At 34.7% G+C, this 20,054-nt stretch overlaps 1 protein-coding gene across 1 annotated transcript in view; it reads left to right on the top strand.

Moving 5' to 3' along the window:
- Positions 1-12,335, top strand: part of ANO3 (anoctamin 3) — a gene marked incomplete at both ends in the record, with an annotated part of 394,349 nt that extends 382,014 nt beyond the window's left edge. Inside the window, 6 exon segments of the mRNA XM_082629094.1 lie at positions 576-709; positions 1,576-1,728; positions 2,850-2,997; positions 6,817-6,897; positions 7,077-7,182; positions 12,153-12,335. Coding sequence (XP_082485220.1) covers positions 576-709; positions 1,576-1,728; positions 2,850-2,997; positions 6,817-6,897; positions 7,077-7,182; positions 12,153-12,335 — 805 coding nt within the window.
- Between the last annotated feature and the right edge of the window lie 7,719 nt (positions 12,336-20,054).

The following is a 20,054-nucleotide window of genomic DNA, read 5'->3' as shown; positions in this document are numbered from 1 at the left end:
ACCTGTAAATTATTGTTCACTATAGGAGCAGAGTGTAATCGCTTGAATCCTTCATATTTATAAACTCAGAGAAGTGAAGTGACTTGCTAAAAGCCACACAGCTAATGCATTGTAGGGTGAGGACTAGAAACTACATCTCTTGAAACTCTAGGTAGGGCTCAGTTATCTAATGTGAAACATGATTTTACTCATGTTCACAGAGCACAGCCCAGAAGCTTTGGAAGGAAGGACTCAGATCCAATCACAACAGGCAGCATAAGAGTTTAGGTATTTATATAGGTGGAGTAGGGGAAGGAATCACAGAAATGAATATTTGTCTAATCAATATCAGGAAGCACCTAGTATATGGGAGGATCAACTCTTTGATAACTATGTAGATGTTTATAGGGTCTAGGAAGTCTGGGGCCTCTTCTTCCTTGCTAAATTTAAAGTTGAGACCAAGCAAAGACCCCCCGCAATTCTCAGGCATGCTTATTGTAGTCCCAAGGTAGTTGGAGTTTCTCTTTGCTTAGTACACTATAAATTGTTTACCAGATGCTTAAATATGAGCTTAAAAGGCCATTGTCTTTATGCAGGTTGATCCAGAACTGGTGGTCACGACATAAAATCAAGCGGGGAATACAAGATGCTTCCATACCTCAGTGGGAAAATGATTGGAATCTACAGCCCATGAATATTCACGGACTGATGGATGAGTACTTAGAAATGGGTATGGAAAGAAGCTTCTGCAAAGCTATTTGACCCTCTTGATACTTTTTTTCTACTTCACTCAGGCTCTGATTAAAGAGAGAAAACCGTCTCTCTCCTTTCCAATCCCAAGCATTCTAAAACACATTTGTACCTTTATCTCAGCAGAGCTAGAGAAGATATTAAAGCAGTACCCTTGGAAGGCTTATGCATTTTGTCCTGTCAACCATAACATTTGACCAAAATGAAAGCACATACCTTTTGAGCAAATATTTTAAAGGAACAAAATAAAGCAAAACCCATTCCTATGTTAAGAAATGTATCAGCCCAACCAAATAAAGCAATAATTCTTTCTCACAATAAATATTTGCACAGACCCAGTCTGAGTTTTGAGTCTTCAGGAAGCTTACTTATTTATATTACAAAAATAAGGATTCCCATTCCAACTGTTAAGATCACTGCATGTTGTTTTGACATTTGCTTTTGTTCTCTGGCCCTCAGTTTTCTCATCTATAAAAAGAAAGGACAAGATTAGGTCTCTTGCTTCCCTTCTAGGACTAAGCATTTTTCTTCAAGTCCTTCTCTGACGTTTCTCTTTCTTCATGCTGCATGGCATAGAGGTGAAAGTCTCATAGACTTTCAATCTATTGAGATCTGAGTTTGAATGCAGGTTTTAACATTTTTCATCTATCTACCCTTTAGCCAGTTTACTTAACATGTATGAGCTACAGTTTTCTCAACTGTAAAGTGGGATAATCATGCTTACTTTGTAGGGATGTTGGAAGGATTAAAGGCAATCTATGTAAAGATGCCTACTATGGTACAAAGAAAGCACTCAATAAATGATACTGTTTATATTACCGATTTTCTAACCCTCTCCCTTTACAGTTTTGCAGTTTGGTTTTACCACCATCTTTGTTGCGGCTTTTCCTCTGGCCCCTCTTTTGGCTTTGTTAAACAATATCATTGAAATCAGGCTGGATGCGTACAAATTTGTCACCCAGTGGCGGAGGCCTTTGCCAGCCAGAGCAACTGACATAGGTAAGATTCAGCAACTACATGATTTTTGCATTGCTAAGGCCAAGTGGTGGCTTGATCTTACTTAGCACAATGTGGGTTTCTATTGCTGGAGCTCCCTTCCAGCCATAACAAAACTGTTTTCGTTAACCAAAGAATGAAATGAGAGTAAGTTTAGTTATAACTCTTAGTTGAGAGTAAGTTCATACCGAACATGCTATTTCATAAACTTATTTGTAACTGAAAAGGATCTCATATATCCCTTTCCAGAGCTTATTTTTTCATTCCATTATTTTTTTTCATTCCATTATTTTTGAAAGTTAACTTTAATCCTATTTGAAACATCAGTTTTGACCATAATCAATAGTCTATTGATACTATATACAATTTCAAAAGCTTTTTTGTGTATCTATATGCCAGATTGGCCTCTTAAGAAGTAGAAAATGTCAACTAGTGATTTCCAGGTCTTGACACTAAAGTAGTTTTACTTTTTCATATTTTTACATTAAAAAGGTAGCTGACAAAGATAAAGGCAAAACCCATAGTGAATACAGGTATTTCAGAGTTCACACAATGATGTAGAGCTTTATTTTTTTTTATTTTTATTTTTTTTGCGGTACGCGGGCCTCTCACTGTTGTGGCCTCTCCCGTTGCGGAGCACAGGCTCCGGACGCGCAGGCTCAGCGGCCATGGCTCATGGGCCCAGCCGCTCCGCGGCATGTGGGATCTTCCCGGACTGGGTCACGAACCCATGTCCCCTGCATTGGCAGGTGTACTCTCAACCACTGCGCCACCAGGGAAGCCCTAGAACTTTATTTTTATAGGTTTGAGTACCTCATCAAGTTGTATACATAGGCTTTGAAGAATCTTAAGCAGCTGTGTCTATATCTCATTGGTACAGACATGAACCAGTTCCTAATGATATTTTAATTTTCAAATCTCTCTACATGGTGTCTACCTCCCCTCTATGGAAAAGTATTCAATAGCTGTAATATCTGTAGTGAGATACATACCATCCTAAGAAAGTAAATAATGGACAGAGTCGTGGTTCCAACATAACTAAAACATTTTTTCCAAATTAAGGTTGATTAAGGGTTTTAACTTTTTTTCTTTTTACTCACTATCTTTAATCTTTCTCCTACTAGGTATCTGGTATGGAATTCTTGAAGGAATTGGTATATTGGCTGTGATTACCAATGCGTTTGTAATTGCTATTACATCTGATTACATCCCACGTTTTGTCTATGAATACAAATATGGCCCCTGTGCAAGTCATTTTGAATATAGTGAAAGGTAAGGTTGAAATGTACACATTTTTAATTTGTAATTAAAATGGGAACTTATTGGCAAGCTTTGTTCTGTGACCATTAAGGGTAATGTTTCTGATCATTGCGTTTATGTGTTTATTAGATGGAATCAAGTGGGATAAAAAGGGCAACAGTGTTTTTTACAGCAAATAATTTTAGAGTCTATGATTTACTGTGTAAATGCATCACCAGTATTAAAATGTTAAAAACATTTTAATGTATTTAGAAGTTAAATTTAGAACTAGAAGAGACCTTTGAAAGAATCCAATGCAATATTTTGTCTATATAGATGGGAAATTGAGACCCATACTAGTTAAATTACTGAAAGGAATTAAGCTAGTTTGTGGGGATATACAGAATATGAAGAAACTCTCAGCTATGTGACTAGAGATTTTTCTAAAGGAATTTACTGCTAGAGATTTTAAGCAGGCAGAAAATGTTACCCTAGACCTGTCTCCTTTTTCTTTTTTGTTAAAATTTAAATCAACACTTGAGAACAGGGTTTCTCAACCTCTGCACTATTGACGTTATAGACCAGATAATTCTATTTTTGAGGAGGAGGGGTGTCCTGTGCCAAAGGATGTTTAGCAGCAACCTTGGCCTCTACCCAGTGGATACCAAGAGCAACCTCCCTGCTCCCCGACTTGTGACAACCAGAAATGTCTCTAGACATTGCCAAATTGTCCCTGGGGGGCAGAATCACCCAGTTGAGAACCATTGCCTTAAGGGATATGAGTTTTTCAGATATTTCCTTCTTGAAAGCTTGAAGATGCAAGGGAGCACTGGACTTGGAGACAGAGAGAAACTGGAGTTTTTAGCTGGAGGTTAGCCTTAGGTGTGGAAGTAGTGATAGGAAATAAAGTAGTGATAGGAGAAGCTGTGTCTCCTCCTTCCTTCAGGATCAGCCTTGGGCATGCATCTTATCTAGATGCGGGACGTGTGCCCGAGCAAGCAGAGCCCTGGTTTAGGATGAAGCCAGCCCTTAGTCCTGCAGATGAACTCATTTGTCTCAGAACACTGCAGTGCCTTTCTGAACACAAACATACGTCTCAGCTTTTCAAAGAGAGGTAATAAAGGCAGGAGATTTTCTTTTATATATTGGAGTCTTGTCAAGAGATTTTAACTTGAAGTCAAACTCCCAAGATTTAAATGCTAACTTTGCCTTTTACTAAAAGGCACATCATCAATCTGGACCTATGTTTAAGAAATGGTGCCTGAGGTAACATTTTATGAACTGTAAAACACTAAATAGATATAAATTGGTTTTTAGTATTAATAGTGAAAAACCCAAAAGTCTCTTTTTTCTTTATTCAAAATGGTCTAGAAGCAGATTTTAATGGTTTAAAATATGTAGGCTCGCTTGGCAGCCCTCTTCCTTACAGTCATTATTTGTTAGTGTCTTTACTGCCACCTAGTGGCAGGTGAAAATGAAATTGGATGGGTATACGCTCTGTTCACATTCCAGGTACTAACTTTTCACGTAGATAGCACCTGACCCCTTCTCCATTAGCAGTGACTAGGGATGTAGAATCATTTCAAGAAGAGATGTGGAGGACTTGTGAGTTTGAAACCACACATTCATAGGGGCTTCCTGGTATTTAATTTTCTCCAGGTACGTTTAGCAGCTAAACTGGAGTAAATTCATTCAGATTGGAAATTTTCAGAGCAAGGGGGCAAAAAGACAAGGTGGCAATGGAGAGGATGATACTGGCAAGCTGAAATGATAAGTTATGAGGTCTAGGATGGCCAGGGAGGGGAGTGAAGTTGAAGTCAGTGTGGCCCTGTAATTAAAATTTGGGGTTTAGAATAAGATAAATGGTCACTTGAATCCAGTGTCTAACAACTCTATGTTCTGGGCAGTGGTTCTCAACCTATGGCCTGCATATCTCCTTCAGGGTCCATGAGGTCAATACTATTTTCATAATAATACTAAGATACTATTTGCTTTTTTCACCACATTGACATATGCACAGATGGTACAAAAGCAGTGGGATAAAATTTTCTGGTGGCTTTGCATCACTCAAGGCAGTGGCACCAAAAACTACTAGTAATGATTCTATTTCCCACCACTCTACATTCACCATTTTTAAAATGCCAGTAAGAAATTTCAGAATGTCTTTGATGAAGCAGTAATAATTAGTCATTTTACCAAACCTCCACCCTTGAATAAATGTCTTCTCAATATTCTATTCAACAAAATGCCGAGTGCGCATAAAGCGCTTCTGCTACATCCTAAAGTGTGATGAGTGTGTCAGAGAAAAGTGCAAACTTCTGGAGTTGCAAACTAAAGAAACTTTTTTTTAACATGAAATAAAATTGTCAGACAAGCTATGAATATTCAGACTTGGGTATTAGCAAACACTCTTTTACAGAATGCACAAAACTAGCTTGTCATTTTAAGGAAAATCATTGACAATATTTGTTGAGCTTTAAAGGTTCCCCGTACTTATAGCGTTTTTTTTTTCTGATAAAAGTCAGTGACGATATTAACAATTGTGCTTTTTCATGGTCTATAGTAAAAATATATCAACATTTGGAAGATCTGCATAATTCAGGGAACACATGTTCTCCAAATGGCCCCAATTTGATGTTACAAAATCATGCATGGATAAATGACGAATTCAAAGTGCAAGATAGACCTATGGATTTTAATGCAAAATCCATATGAAAGTTCAGTTACACGAAGATTCCACCTTACAACTAAACTTTAAGAAATGACCACAGGTAGAGCTTTGGTGTAATATCAAAGAAAAATATTGACATTTATCTGAAATGATATTAAAATAGCCTTCCTTCTTCCAACTACTTGTCTGCATGAGACCAGGTTTTCTACTTACACTTCAACCAAAATAACATATTGCAATATATTTAATGCAAGTATGAGTACCCAGCTGTCTTCTATTAAGGCAGGCATTAAGATGTTTGCAAACATGTAAATCAGTGTCATTCTTCTCACTACGTTTTTTTTCTTTTGGAGTATATAACTATTTTTCAAATGTGTTATTCATATTATTTGAATGGATGTGATAGTTATTTTAAATGAATGAATATAAATTTCTATTTCAATTTCTAATGTGGTAAATATCAATAGATATACCCCTATGCAAAAAGCTCCTTGAGATCCTCAACAGCTTTTTTAAATGTAAAGAGTATCTGAGACCAGAAGTTTTGACAATTATAGGCCTAGAGAAAGTCATTTAGTCTCTGTAAATCTTAGTTCTTTTATCTGTGTGGTGAAGATAATAATATACATGTTCTAAGGCTATTATAAAACTTAACCCTGATCACAGTTTAATACCTAACCACCAGAGTAGGGAATTTTGCCATTTTTGTTTACTGTTGAATACCAAGCATCCAGAATTGTTCTAACAAATTATCGGTCCTCCATAAATATGTATTGAATAAGTTAATAAATTACAAACAAACATGTTTATCAATTGGCTGTTTGATGTTAATTATCCAAATCATGTTACATGTTTATATATATTTATTCAGTTTCAATGCATAGGAAGTAATTACCACAATGCCTAGTGCATAGTAAACATGTAATAAAACATAAGCCAAATGATAAGGCAAAATAGAAACTATTGGAGGGAAATGGAAGGCAAGAGTCTGTCTCATTAAGTCATAATCACAGATGTACTGGGAGTCAGAGAATAGAATCAGAGAGCTGAGTTGCTAGGAGTTTATAATTATAGTGAGAGACATAATGGCACTTATTAAATCTTGTCATTTGTAATGAAGGAATTGGACTAGAAATTCATGAATCTCTGAATCACACATGCTTTCTTTTCTTTTCTCCCAGTTGTTTAACAGGGTATGTCAACAATAGCCTATCCTTCTTTGACCTGAGTGAGCTTGGCATGGGAAAATCTGGTTATTGCAGGTATTTACTTATAAATTATAGTTATCTTTTCTTTTTGCTTTCACCATTCTGTCTCCTCCCTTCAACATGCTAATGGGCCCATTTAAACTGTCATTTTGGAGTTTTGGCAAATTAAGAACATTTGGGGCCTCCACATTTTGGTCTTTGTTCTTCAAATTCTTTATTTTTGTGGATTTTAGGTACCGAGACTACAGAGGTCCTCCTTGGAGTTCCAAACCCTATGAATTTACCCTACAATACTGGCATATCCTCGCTGCTAGATTGGCCTTCATTATTGTGTTTGAGGTTAGTCACAGGCTGATAAAATTACTCTAGGTAAACGCTTTTCTGACTGATATATTAGTTGCCTTTTTTTTTTTAAACGATTTATTATTTATTTATTTATTTTTGGCTGTGTCGGGTCTTAGCTGCGGCACGAGGGATCTTCGTTGAGGCATGTGGGCTCTTCGTTGCAGTGCACGGGCTTCTCTCTAGTTGTGGTGTGCAGGTTTTCTCTCTAGTTGTGACTCACAGGTTCCAGAGCACGTGGGCTCTGTAATTTGTGGCATGCAGGCTCTCTAGTTGAGGCGCATGAGCTCAGCATTTGCGGCGTGCAGCCTTACTTGCCCCGCGGTATGTGGGATCTTAGTTCCCCGACCAGGGACCGAACCAGCGTCACCTGCACTGCAAGGCGGATTCTTTACCACTGGACCACCAGGGAAGTCCCTAGTTGCCTTTTTGAAGTCAGTTTCTCACTGACTTCCAAAACAGGACTTGAGTATGTCCCTGTAAAAGGTTCAGATACAAGGAAACCACTATGACATGCAAAAAAGCAAGAACTGAATAATGTAAGTTAAAGAGTATTTATATCAGAAAACTAGGGTAATCTCTAGGTCCACGGGTGGACCTAGAGATTATCATACTAAGTGAAGTAAGCCAGATAGAGAAAGAAAAATCATATGATGGCACTTATTTGTGGAATCTAAAAAAATGATACAAATGAACATTTACAAAACAGAAACAGACTCACTAACATAGAATACAAACTTATGGTTACCAAAGGGGAAAGGGGAAGGATAAATTAGGAGTTCGGGATTAACATATACACACTACTATATATAAAATAGATAACCAAAAAGACCTAGTGTATAGCACAGGGAACTATATTTTGTAATAACCTATAAGGGAAAAGAAACTGAAAAAAATAGACATGTATGTATGTATAACTGAATCACTTTGCTTTACACCTGAAACTAATACAACATTGTAAATCAACTCTACTTCAACTTAGTTTTGAGCCTCCTAATAACCAAATTTAAAAAGGAAAGGTTGGTTTTCATCATCTAACAAAAGAACCCATATTTATTCATCAGGGTGGAGAGACTTACTTTCTGAACAATCAACTCTAATTATAATTGGTCATATGTATTTGTACAGCAACAGTGCATAATTCAATAAATTATGCCTGAGGACACTTTTATAAAACGTGCACAGATTTTGATGATCAGAGTCATGCAATAATTTTAGATTGTAGTCTGTGAAGAAATTTTGGAGAAGCTACAGTATTATTGCCTTGTTTAAAATATAATCAGCTTGATACAGTGAAGAACTTAGCACTGGAATATATTGAGTATCTATTCACTAAGGTCTGTGGAAAAACTTTAAATGCATCTGTTTCCTATGGACAAAATTATGGAGAGAAAAAGATAGCCATACATAAGACTTCTTTGCATATGAAATAAGGTTTAATCCAAGACTAAATTCTATTATTTAGTGACTCTATGGGCCTATAAAAATGTCTCCTGATGAAGTTTGACTTTCTTTTTTATTACATGTAGCAAAAGAGTTTAAAGCATATTTCCAATCCAGTGATTCAAAAAAGTCTTTTTTGATTGTGTGTGCTAAAATGTACACTTTTTTCTTCTTCATCTTCTTTTGGAGTTCAGGTAGAAAGACTTAATCAAATGCCTCAATTAACAGCAACCTACCATCATGGATCCATAAGCCCAATGATTCCTTTTTTTTATTTCCTCTTCATTCCCCATTAGCCACCCACTCCAAAAGCACCCACTGTCTTTTCTTCTGTGGAAGATTTTCCACATCTTTATTTGAATATATGTTTGTTTATAAGTATATTGAATATATATGTGTGTGTGTGTATATATATATATACATATATAGTATTGTTTTAAGTATTTTTCAAAATTATCTCAATGGTATTATGTAATAATTCATTTTTATTTCTTACCCATTATACTTTTTCAGATCTAGAGAGACATCTATCCATGAGATTTATAATTTCTTTTGTCTATTTATGATATTTCATCAAAATTAAATACCATATTCCCCTAAGGATAGGTGCTTAGACCTACAATAATTCTCTCTACCTCAAAAAATCTTTTATTAAGAATCTTGGGCATGTTACCTTGTAAACATATTTAAGGGTTTTTAAGGAGTATTTTACTCAGGTGTGGAATTGTTAGTTTATACACGTACTCGGTTTCATGTAATACCAACAGATTGCTCTTCAAAATTCTCTTGGATTTTCACCAGATTTTCATAGTATCTGAATTTCTAACATTTTGCAGTTATATAAGAGTAAAGTAATATTTTGCTTTAATTTTTTTTGTTTTAGTCTGTTTACTAATGACACTGACCATCACTTTTAGTACTAGAAAACCATCTGGGCTTCACTTTTTTGTAAATTTATAACCTTGATCCATTTTTGGTTGAGTTACCAAATTTTATGATTTCCTTATATATTCTACATATTAATCTTCACCAGCTATATACACAGCAGATATCTTTTCCTTGCCCATAACCTATTAACTATCTGTAAACAGATAATGTTCAATTTCACTGTAGTCAAGCTCATCATTGTTTTCCTTTTATGGTTTGTGCTTATTTTGTATAGCTTATTTAGGACATTTTCCTTATCTCCAGTTCAAAAAAATATTCTACTACATTTTTTACTATTAACTTTACAGTCTTACCTATCACATGTCTTTAATACCAGGAGTTTTTATAGAGTCTGAGGGAAAAGGTTATTCTCCATATAATGAAATAATTTTTGTACTATTTACTAAATCATCTATTATCTATCCACTGATTTGTAAATCCATCTCTGTAATATTCCAAGTTCCTACGTAGTCATGGGTGTATCTCTGGCCTCAGTATTCTGACTTATCACTCCATTTGTCTGTTCCTGGATCACTACTGCACTATTTAAATGCAATATTTAAATATGTCATATCTGATAAAGCAAGTGACCGTCCACCCTGCCATACTTGCTCTTATTTTAAAAAATTATCTTAGCTATTTGGAGTTATTAATCATTCATATAAATTGTAGAAGCCATTTTTCAGGTTCCCCTGAATATTGAGCAAGGACTTTGGTTAGAATTACATTTGTAGAAATAAAATTTTGACTTATTTACAAAATCTGTGCTGTTTCATTAATGAATGTAGAATTTATTCAAATCATTCTTATGTCCTTTAATAGATTTTTAAATATTCTCTTACTTATTTGTACCTTTTTATTTCTAGAAACTTTATAGATATTTTTATTGCTGCTCTGAATACTGTCTTAAACTTCATTATATGATTCGCTTGATTTTTGCCGGAATACAAATAGTCTTTCTAAGATGAGCATACCTCCTTGTTTAAGTATCTTACTGGTTCTAGTATTCTGTCTGTTAAATTGGTTGGGATTGTCTTTCCAAATGATAATACCAGCTGCAAATAACAACATTTTTGTATGTCTACTTCCAAGGTTTATGTTTCATTGCTTTTGTTTGCCTTACTGTGTTGCTGGAAACTTCAATGTGGTGTTGAATAGCAGCGGTGTGAACAAACATGTCTTTTTTCCAGCTTCAGTGGAAATACTTCTGATTTTTTTTCTTTAAGTATGATATCTGCTGTAGGTTTTTTGTTTAAGATGATTGGTTATGATAGTGTCTTGATAAATAGGTATCAAACTCTAGTTTTAAAAAAAAATAGATTTCCTTAATATTAAGCCATCCTTGCATATCAAACTCTGTGAATCAGTTTATAGGTTTCTCTATTACTATCGTATAGGACTTGGAGCATATTATTTCTTACTAATTTAAATTGTAACAAATGTTTTTAATTTTTATATCTATCCTCTTGAGTCACATTGCTGGCTATTTCTGTGAATATCAAATATTTGGTCAGGAAAGAAGCTCTTGATCTGCTTCTCTATGGGAAAATATGACCTGCTTTTCTATGATCTATCAATACTATGCAGTCCTGGGACACCTATAGCAAGCCCAGTTAAAAGTGCCTTCTTCCTTTCCACGTAGAGACTACTGTCGCAAAGTCCTTTAGGTGAATGGGTTCTTTTCTACAGATCATCTGAAGTCTGTCAATCAGATTTTTCTTCTTTTATGAGAAATTAAAAGACTTATTGTTCATGGGAAAAGAAATAGGATGCATTTATAATAGTCGGAGATAATATTTAAGTAGTGCTTATACTGTGCGAAGCACTCCTTTGAGCCTTTCAAATATATTTACTCGTTTAATTTTTATACCAACCTTTAAGAGACACTATTATTAGCATTGCTTTAGAGCTGAGACATAGAGAACATAGGTGATTTGCATAAGGTTACACAACTAATGAGTGTCAGAGTAGGGTTCAAACATAGGCAGTCTCAGTCAGCATCTGTACTTTTAAACACTGGCATATTACCTTTTGATTTTTGTCCCTGCTTTTTTTAAATACAATACTTTTATCAGTTTATTTTTTAAATCTATTTTTATCATAGAAAAATTAACAGAGATAAGATATTTTAGAGCAGTTATAATAATATATGCTTTTAATAGAGTAGAAATTCTGAAAAATGTATGTGCTGGGGGTTGAGTCCAAATCCAGCATCACAGGCAGGACTGTATTCTGTGTGTTTTGTACACTGTGTATTATAATCTATCGAACAAGGATTGTCCCTGCACATGATCTCTCTGTGTATAACAAATCATATCATAACAGTATTGCATAATATATATGTTTTTTATAGGTGTGAATTTCAGATTCATTCAGTGTTTATAAGGTGACATCAACATGTCTTTGTTGGAATACTTATGTGATGGAAGGCAACAATTGTATTCCCAATATAATTTTGAAAATATTAATATTCTAGATGGTACATACTGAGTTCTGAGGCTTGATTGTAAGTCAAATGCAACATTGTTCATGACTTCTGTTTTATAATTAGCATTTCAGAATCGTTGAAAATGTACTTTCTTCTCTTAAATTTTCAGCACCTTGTTTTTGGAATCAAGTCATTCATCGCCTACCTGATTCCAGATGTACCAAAGAATCTATATGACCGAATACGACGGGAGAAGTACTTAGTCCAAGAAATGATGTATGAGGCTGAACTAGAACATTTGCAACAACAACGGAGAAAAAGTGGTCACCCTGTTCACCATGAATGGCCTTAGTTGATACCTGTTGCCCAGCAGGGGCAATACCATTAGTGGGCATGATGGCAACTTCAAATTCTAGGTGGGATCTAGGAGGAAGGCATACCTGGCAAAACATATGTATAATATGTTACTTGGAAATGCATCACAGCCATCTCTGGGATTTGAAATATCCAAGCTTCTAGGGGAGAAAACAAATGACTCATGACCTTAAAAAAATGGTTAAATTGACATTGCAGGAAGCCAGGATCTAATTCTCAGAACCAGCCTCAGGGAGTTGTGTGTTTGGAAACCTCCACCTTCCATCAGCTGCAGTGTAATAGGAAGGGTGATGTTGAGGTTTCTAGAGACAGATTTCCATGTAAATGTACACAAGCCAGGCATGACTTAAAGTATCATGTGGTCCTCACCCACATACTAATCTTTGGATGTCTTTGGAACCGTAGGCTGAGTTGAGATACTTACAAGAAAAGGCAAATCAGTTATTACCTTTGCTGCCTGAACTCCATGTCCCTTCAGCTTACTGTTTCATAGAAATTTCCCTTATTTCTTGCTGAGATTTTGGATCTGTGCCACAGGGAATTTATGCTGCTTTACATTGACTATGCAGTTGAAGAGTTGCACATCTTTAGTAGTCAAGCCAAAAATCTAAGACTCCAAAAAGAATACCATTCATTGAAATAATATTCTATTGCATTGGCTACGTTCTAATCTGTTTTATCACTGGCAGATTCAGTTTTACTGCATTTTTTTGGCTAAATGCCAATAGAGCCACAGAGTTATAAAATATGGATGTGTGTTCTCATATCATTTAGAACATGATGAATCCATATTTTACTGTGGAAAGCTGTTTTATAGTATATTTAATTTCCACCTCCCTGATTTATTACAACACTTTCACAGAATAACTTGAAATGCTGTAAATATGTTGGTTTTCCTTGTACCTTTGCACCTTAACAATATGGAATGCAAGTTACAATTCATGCAGCTCTGAGACCAGTTACACAGTATGCCATTGTGGCTTATTTATTCGGGAAAACAGCAGCCAGATGCTTTGCAACACTTAAGCTTTTCCAACAATGTGCACTCCTGCTCATGAGCTGATGAAAACAATGCATGAATATAAATTTATATTATTTGTAAAAAACATACATTTTTTGAGTTTTACTTTCTTTTCATCACTGAAGGGAGTTTTCTGTTATTATGTCTTTGGTAGATTGGTTTGGTTTATTTTTGAAAACTCACTAGAAACAAAGTCAAATTAATTGTGAAAGACATCATTTTTGCTTTGTTGTGGAGTTGCTGTTTCTCTGAACTCTGTGAGTGTGAATGTTCACAGGCTGATGTTGTAGGAATGATGACGCATTCAACTAAAGAAAGTCTGGTGGAGGCATGAACTATGGGAGCAGGATGGGAAAGAAGAGAAGAGTTGAAATAAGAAAATATATGGTAGAAATCAAGACACTTTTTCTTGCAAAACAAAGCTAATCTCAGTTTTCTTCCCTTGGGAATGTGATGAGGAATACATAATCATACAAATATGTAATTATTTTTTGTGCAATTTAACAAAGTACAGTTATTTCCAAACTTTATAAAGATCAGATTAAACCCAATGGGAATAAAGCTACTTTGTAATATATATGAAAGGGTTTCTCTAGCAAGAAAAGTATAAAGTTTCTCTTAACTAGAAAACTATTTTTATAATTTTAACACTGAATTTTTTTTTTGACTTTTCCTTCTTTCCCTCCAAGGAAAAGCTGATAGATTATAGTTGTTGGTTGGTTGATTGGTTTTTGTCAAAACTATTCGCTTCCCTGCTTGCCCTCTGACTGAACAAGGGGAAGAACCTCAGACTCTAAATTTCCCTCCCACTCCCTTGCTACAAGGGATTCTTCCATTCAGATTCCAGAGAGGTTTTGTTTCTGCCACCTGCTTATTCATAGCAGCTAAAAATTCTACTAACTACACGAAGGAGATTTGAACGCCTCCATTTTTGTAGCATCTGCATTTCCTTTTTTGGTGTTATTAGTTCAATGTATACACATGCCTGAGGATAAATACTCTCTATGCCTGTTGAAGACATAAATGAACCTGACATTTATGTCCCTTTCTAAATTAGGGACACAAAGACATTTGTCTTACAGCAAAGAAAAATGATAGCTCTGTCCTTGAGAATTCTTCTCTTTCTGAGTTATTTTTATATAACCATATTGATTACTAGAGAGAAAAACATGAAAAGAGAAAGGTGTTTTTAATAAAAAAATTGTAATACATTGATTTAGAAAATGCTTTCTCTGATATTTTTTGAAACCGATGGAAAAATAGAGAAACAATGAAAAAATTATCTGAAATTTTCCTTTTGTGAAACAATGCAGTAGAATCTAGGTATGCCTTCATCATTGTTGACATCAAAATATTGACAGCCCCTCATGGGTATATAAGTTTTAGAAGACTCTGCTTTAATTGAGAGAAATGTTTTATATCATGGTTTTCAAATGAATACAAATTATTTCTCAAAGATTTATACGACACACTATTCTCAGGAAATCTGTATTACATGAATGCTGCTTATATATTTTCTTATTCTAAATTGTTGTCTTTTCAAACAAATAAATAATATATATATATATGTGCATGCGGTCAGCCTTGACAAGTTGCACAAAGCTGAAGCGTTTTCATAGTACAGTATGTGGGAAATCGCTCTAGGTTATAGCTGAAGTAGTTTGCAGTTGTCTGAGTCTGTGCACACACTTTGAGATAAAATGCTCCTGAGTGACTGCATGATGAGATACAACTTCTGAATGCTGCACATTCTTCCAAAATGACTCTTAGCACAATCTGTTGTATCCTGCAATGAAAAGGAATCTTTTTCACTCAATAAATTTTCATGTGATATGGTATTTTTTTCCTGTAATCTGCATGTTAAATTTAATCCTGCTTGTTTTTTAAATATTAAGTTGGGATTTGTTGAGCGTGTATGGGGAGAGGGGATTGCTCACTCTTTAGCTCTCCAAGGCAATAATTTCCTATTCTTGTGGGACCTTCCCCACTCTTGAAAAGTTTTGACTATGTGTATTCCGATAAGCTCATTGTCATCATCAAGGCATTTGCACATGAAAGTGCAGGTGGAGTATCACATTGATCCTAATAATGCTTTGTGTTAGCAAAGTTGGGGGAGGAAGCTTGATTAGTTCTGTCACACAAGCATTTTCTTTTTTTCACACTTGTGTTGGCTCTATCAATCACCATCAAAATCTCCTTGGAACAGGAATCTTAGCAGATATAATTCATGCCAAGGAAGGAGGATATATTGGGCCAACTATCAATATGAGGCTACCAAATTGCCCATTCTTTTCTCAACTTGATGGTCAAAATTGAAAATCCAGGTTGTGTAGAGTTGCTTAACTGATAAGGCTGAATTGATTAGTCTGTCAACTGGGGACAGGGAGACATAGACCCAGGGTGTGTTTGTGTGTGTGTGTGTGTGTGTGTGTGTATGCATCCACACACATGACTAGGAATTCTTTTTATTATGTAAGAACCGGTGAGCACTTATTCTCTGTGAGATACGCCCAACTCAGTCCTGTTAGAATCATCAGATATTTTCACTCCATTTTCCTCCAAATCACAGTATTATACCAAACTCTGGGAATAGTTGTACATTTTATCCAGTGAATCAGTTAACATCTTATGTCCTTCCTGTTATCCTCAGTAGCTGAAAAGAAAACATTTTAGGAATGGCCTAGAAAACTCAACTTCTGATGGAAAGGTGAGCATTTCCCTACAGACATTTCTGTTCAAAATGAAATGTGCCAACAAAACATAGTCCAAAGGGAAAATTGATTGGGCTTTAGCTTGAATCATTGATCAGCTTAGGTTCTTGCTAGCTAGGATTTACACACTTGTAGTGTGGTGTTAAGTTACTTTCAAGAGTACTTGCTATCTGGGTTCATCTCAGAAACCACACCCACGACCACATTTGATAGTTTTCTTTCTAGAGAACACAAATATTAGAGCCACTGCATCCTAGCCACATTCACATTAAGGCATCTTTTTCAAGAAAGTAAAATAAAGCAGACAGACTGGGAGAGGAGACTCTTTGTTTGAGACCAGATCCAATTTCTTGGACCATCAAAGTCTACCATCAGGGAAAAGAAGCCTATACATCCTACCTTACAACTTTATGACTACCAATGTGCACTCCAGCACATTCTTCCTAGAAAAAAAAACTACTGTTCCATGTACAACTATCCCAAAGTGGGAGCCTTGTACACTAGACAGTCAGCTAGGTCGATTCTGCTTTCCATCTTTCCCTAAGAAGGAAGGGGATGAGATTTTCAGGCATATGCTGGCATTGACTTCTTCAGAATATTTATTTCTATCTCAGTTCTCACTCTTTCTGTGGGAAAAGCAGTATCTTTGCTCTGTTTTTCAGAAAGCAAACATTTCCTAAATTTATTAGTTGAAAAATAAAACTGAATGAGATCCATTTAGATATTCCCCACAAAAATAATTGTCATGTGGATGGCTAGCCCCCTGTGGTGTTTAAGCTGCCTCAAAACCTTTATAATTATTTTGTCAATGCCACTCAATGCTACCAGGTAAACACTTTAGACCAAATTTAGTATCTTTTCTAACAAGCAGTGTGAGCAGATTTTCCCACTGATTTTGACCCATTGTAATTTTTTGGATGCTGTTCTCTAAATGAGAAGAGGGGGATTGAATGGCCAGAAAATTCTGATGGCAAAGATAATTGTGGAAGCAATGTTTTGGGGTTGGTGTGTTGGGGCACACAGAGACTTTCCTACCAAAGCAAAAATGCCTATTTTGCGGATCCTAATTCGGTATCTGCAGTCAGCACACCCTGCTTTCTTTCTGACTGAGAAACAATTACAATTTAGTTCATCTTTTAACATGAAGAAATGAAAGGTTTTTGTCTTGTTTTCCTTTTTTTTTCTTGTCTATTTTAAGACTTATGAAGCTAAATCTAGTAAGCTTAGATTTCAGTGACAACTCTAGCCAAAGAATAAACGTCTCAATTTTCAATGTTGAAGATGAAAATGCACTTAAAATAAGTGCAAAATTTTATCTTCCTAGGACGAGTGGTTATTGGCCTCTATATTGTAATATTCAAGTAGGAAAGAACTATTAGAGTCCTTGAAGACTAGAGTAATTGAAGAGGGAATTTGGGGAAGGCCAGAAGAGACAGACTGGATTTCTTCAAGTGTTTTCATTCTAATATGAGAAATTATGTTGCAACCATATATTTAGCCAGACGATTATATAAATATTGAGTTTTTTCCTTTTACTCTCAATATTTCCTCTGAAAATCTTAAAAATATGAATCTTAACAATGCCAATTGTCAATCATTAAAAACATTCTTTCCAAACTCTCATAAGAAATTTTAAAGCCAATTTAAGGAAGCTCTTTGCTGTGTTGAAATAAACTGAATCAATTTTTCAGATGGTGTCTTCGTCAACATTATTGAAAGAACTGAACAATAAAGATTCATAAACCTTTATAATGTAGATTCTGAATCAGTCAGTAACATGGTCTGATTGCTCAGTTCTCTACAAATTCTGCCTGACTGTATTATACTGTTACAAATAAGCAATTTAGGGATTGATCATTAATTTTCTTACATGGCAGTTACATTAGGGGGCATGAAATCAATACACTACATGAAATTATTCTTGGCTTTTCAAATGTATCAAAGCAGACTCTATAATTAGGAACGGTGTGTTATGAATACCTGTGTACACACTTGCTATAACATTTTTAAAAAACAGATGAATTGTTGTTTCTGGAAATTCCTGAGGACAAATAGGTCAAGTCCATAAATGATATCACCATTGTATATTGCTTTTCTTGATATGTAGTAACCTATTGTATTGTCATAAAATCTTCTTAATGTTTAATTGTGTGTGTGTGTGTGTGTGTGTGTGTGTGTGTGTGAAGCCCTGGGTAGCCTAAATGTTATAGGCATTATCGAAAACACTGAAGAAGATGTCATGTTATATAACAATATGTCAACCTTATTTTGACATATGTTTACTTGGTCACTTGGGAGACCTGCCTTACTATATTGTTTAAATAAAAGATTTTAGGGAAAATAACTATTTTGCATCCCACTCCTAACCCTGTAGAGAATAGTCACATTAATCACTTGAATGCACTTCAATCTGCACTTATTTTAAAAAAAAAATTAAAATAATTATATATCTACTTATTCTATAGGCATTTTTCTAAAATTAACCAGTTATATAAATATAGCATTAAATTTAGTGGTATTCCAGGGGTCTATGAAAAAGCTGCATACAATTTTGGAAATACAAAAATATCATCTTAAATTTCCTGTTGTACAGAAATATCATTATCAACTAACATTTTCCATTATAGAGTAAGATTATTTTTCTAATCTGTCATGAGAGTATAGTGAGAGAGCCACTGATATACTGACATCCCAAGTAAGGGCCATTTTGTGATTAAGTAGCCAAACATTTATAACCTTACATCTGTCTTGTGAAGATAGCTTGCTATTTCAAATACCAAAAGTGCAGTAAAAGACAGTTGGGCTTATGAGTGTTTGTTATTCACATAGGTGTTTACAAATCTAGATTGGTTTGGTCAGGAGCTTGGAATGGAGGAGGAAATAATGGCATTATTATGTAATTCTTTCCAAGAATTACAAATAAAAATAACCCATTATGTGATTTACAATCAATTACTAGTTACGCTTGCTTAATTTAAATTTTTGTATCATTTTAATATACATCATTGCTAATATCAATTAAATTTTATTTGTTTGAAAATAGATTATATCAATACTTCAAGGTGATTAATGCTGAATAAAAAAGGTTAACTCGACAGAAAACTTATTTACCTTACAATATTGAGATTGAGCCATGAGATTTCTAAATATACAAATGTACAGAAGAAGAGCTAAACTGTCTAGTATTTTAAAAGAATTTATTTCTAAAAGAACAATTAAAGGGAGACTCCTCTGTGTTTTCTATTTTCTGATCTGATCTTTGCAATAATGTTTAATTAAGATTGTAATACCATAAAAATATTTCAATAATGCTCTCTTTGAAATACTGTTCACAAGCCCCCTGGTCTGTGGTTTATTTGTTTTTATCTTTAGAAAGAAATGGTATAACCGCATAAAATCACAAAACAATGAAATTTATATTAAAGAAAATTTATTTGAATTAAACAAAGGGAAAAGTCTTCCCCCTTCCATTGTTATTTAGAGAATCACAGTTGCGATTAACTGTGCATTGAGTGGCAAACTTGGGTTGAGATGCTGTTTACTTATCAAGGTTTACATTTATAAATGTAGTGCTTAAATCATAGATATGAATATTGCACTTTTCAGTAATAAAACTTGTCTATATAACAGTAGTTTTTCTTTTTCAAGAATTTAAGATCTTTAGAAAAGTTACTCTTTTGGAAAATCATATTTTATTTAAACTCAGCATTAAAAGAGCTACTGTTTGAAAATATGTGACATGATTTTTAATTTATATAATGCATTATGTTTATCTTGTCATTTCTAATTTCAAACTAATTCAGTAATGCATATACTAAACCAGTATCTTGAAAATCTTAAAGGGAAACAGTGAACCAATTTAACTTAAAATGAATACTAGAATGGATACCATTTTCTTCATATACTGCAGACTAACAAGAGTTGAGTGTTCCATGAGGGTCAGTCACTGTGCTAACTACTTTAG

Source organism: Mesoplodon mirus (genome assembly GCF_964341445.2).
Source record: "Mesoplodon mirus genome assembly, chromosome: 7".
Taxonomy (NCBI): Eukaryota; Metazoa; Chordata; class Mammalia; order Artiodactyla; family Ziphiidae; genus Mesoplodon; species Mesoplodon mirus.
The sequence above is the reverse complement of the archived record's forward strand: the minus strand, read 5'-3'. Positions and strand labels throughout refer to the sequence as shown.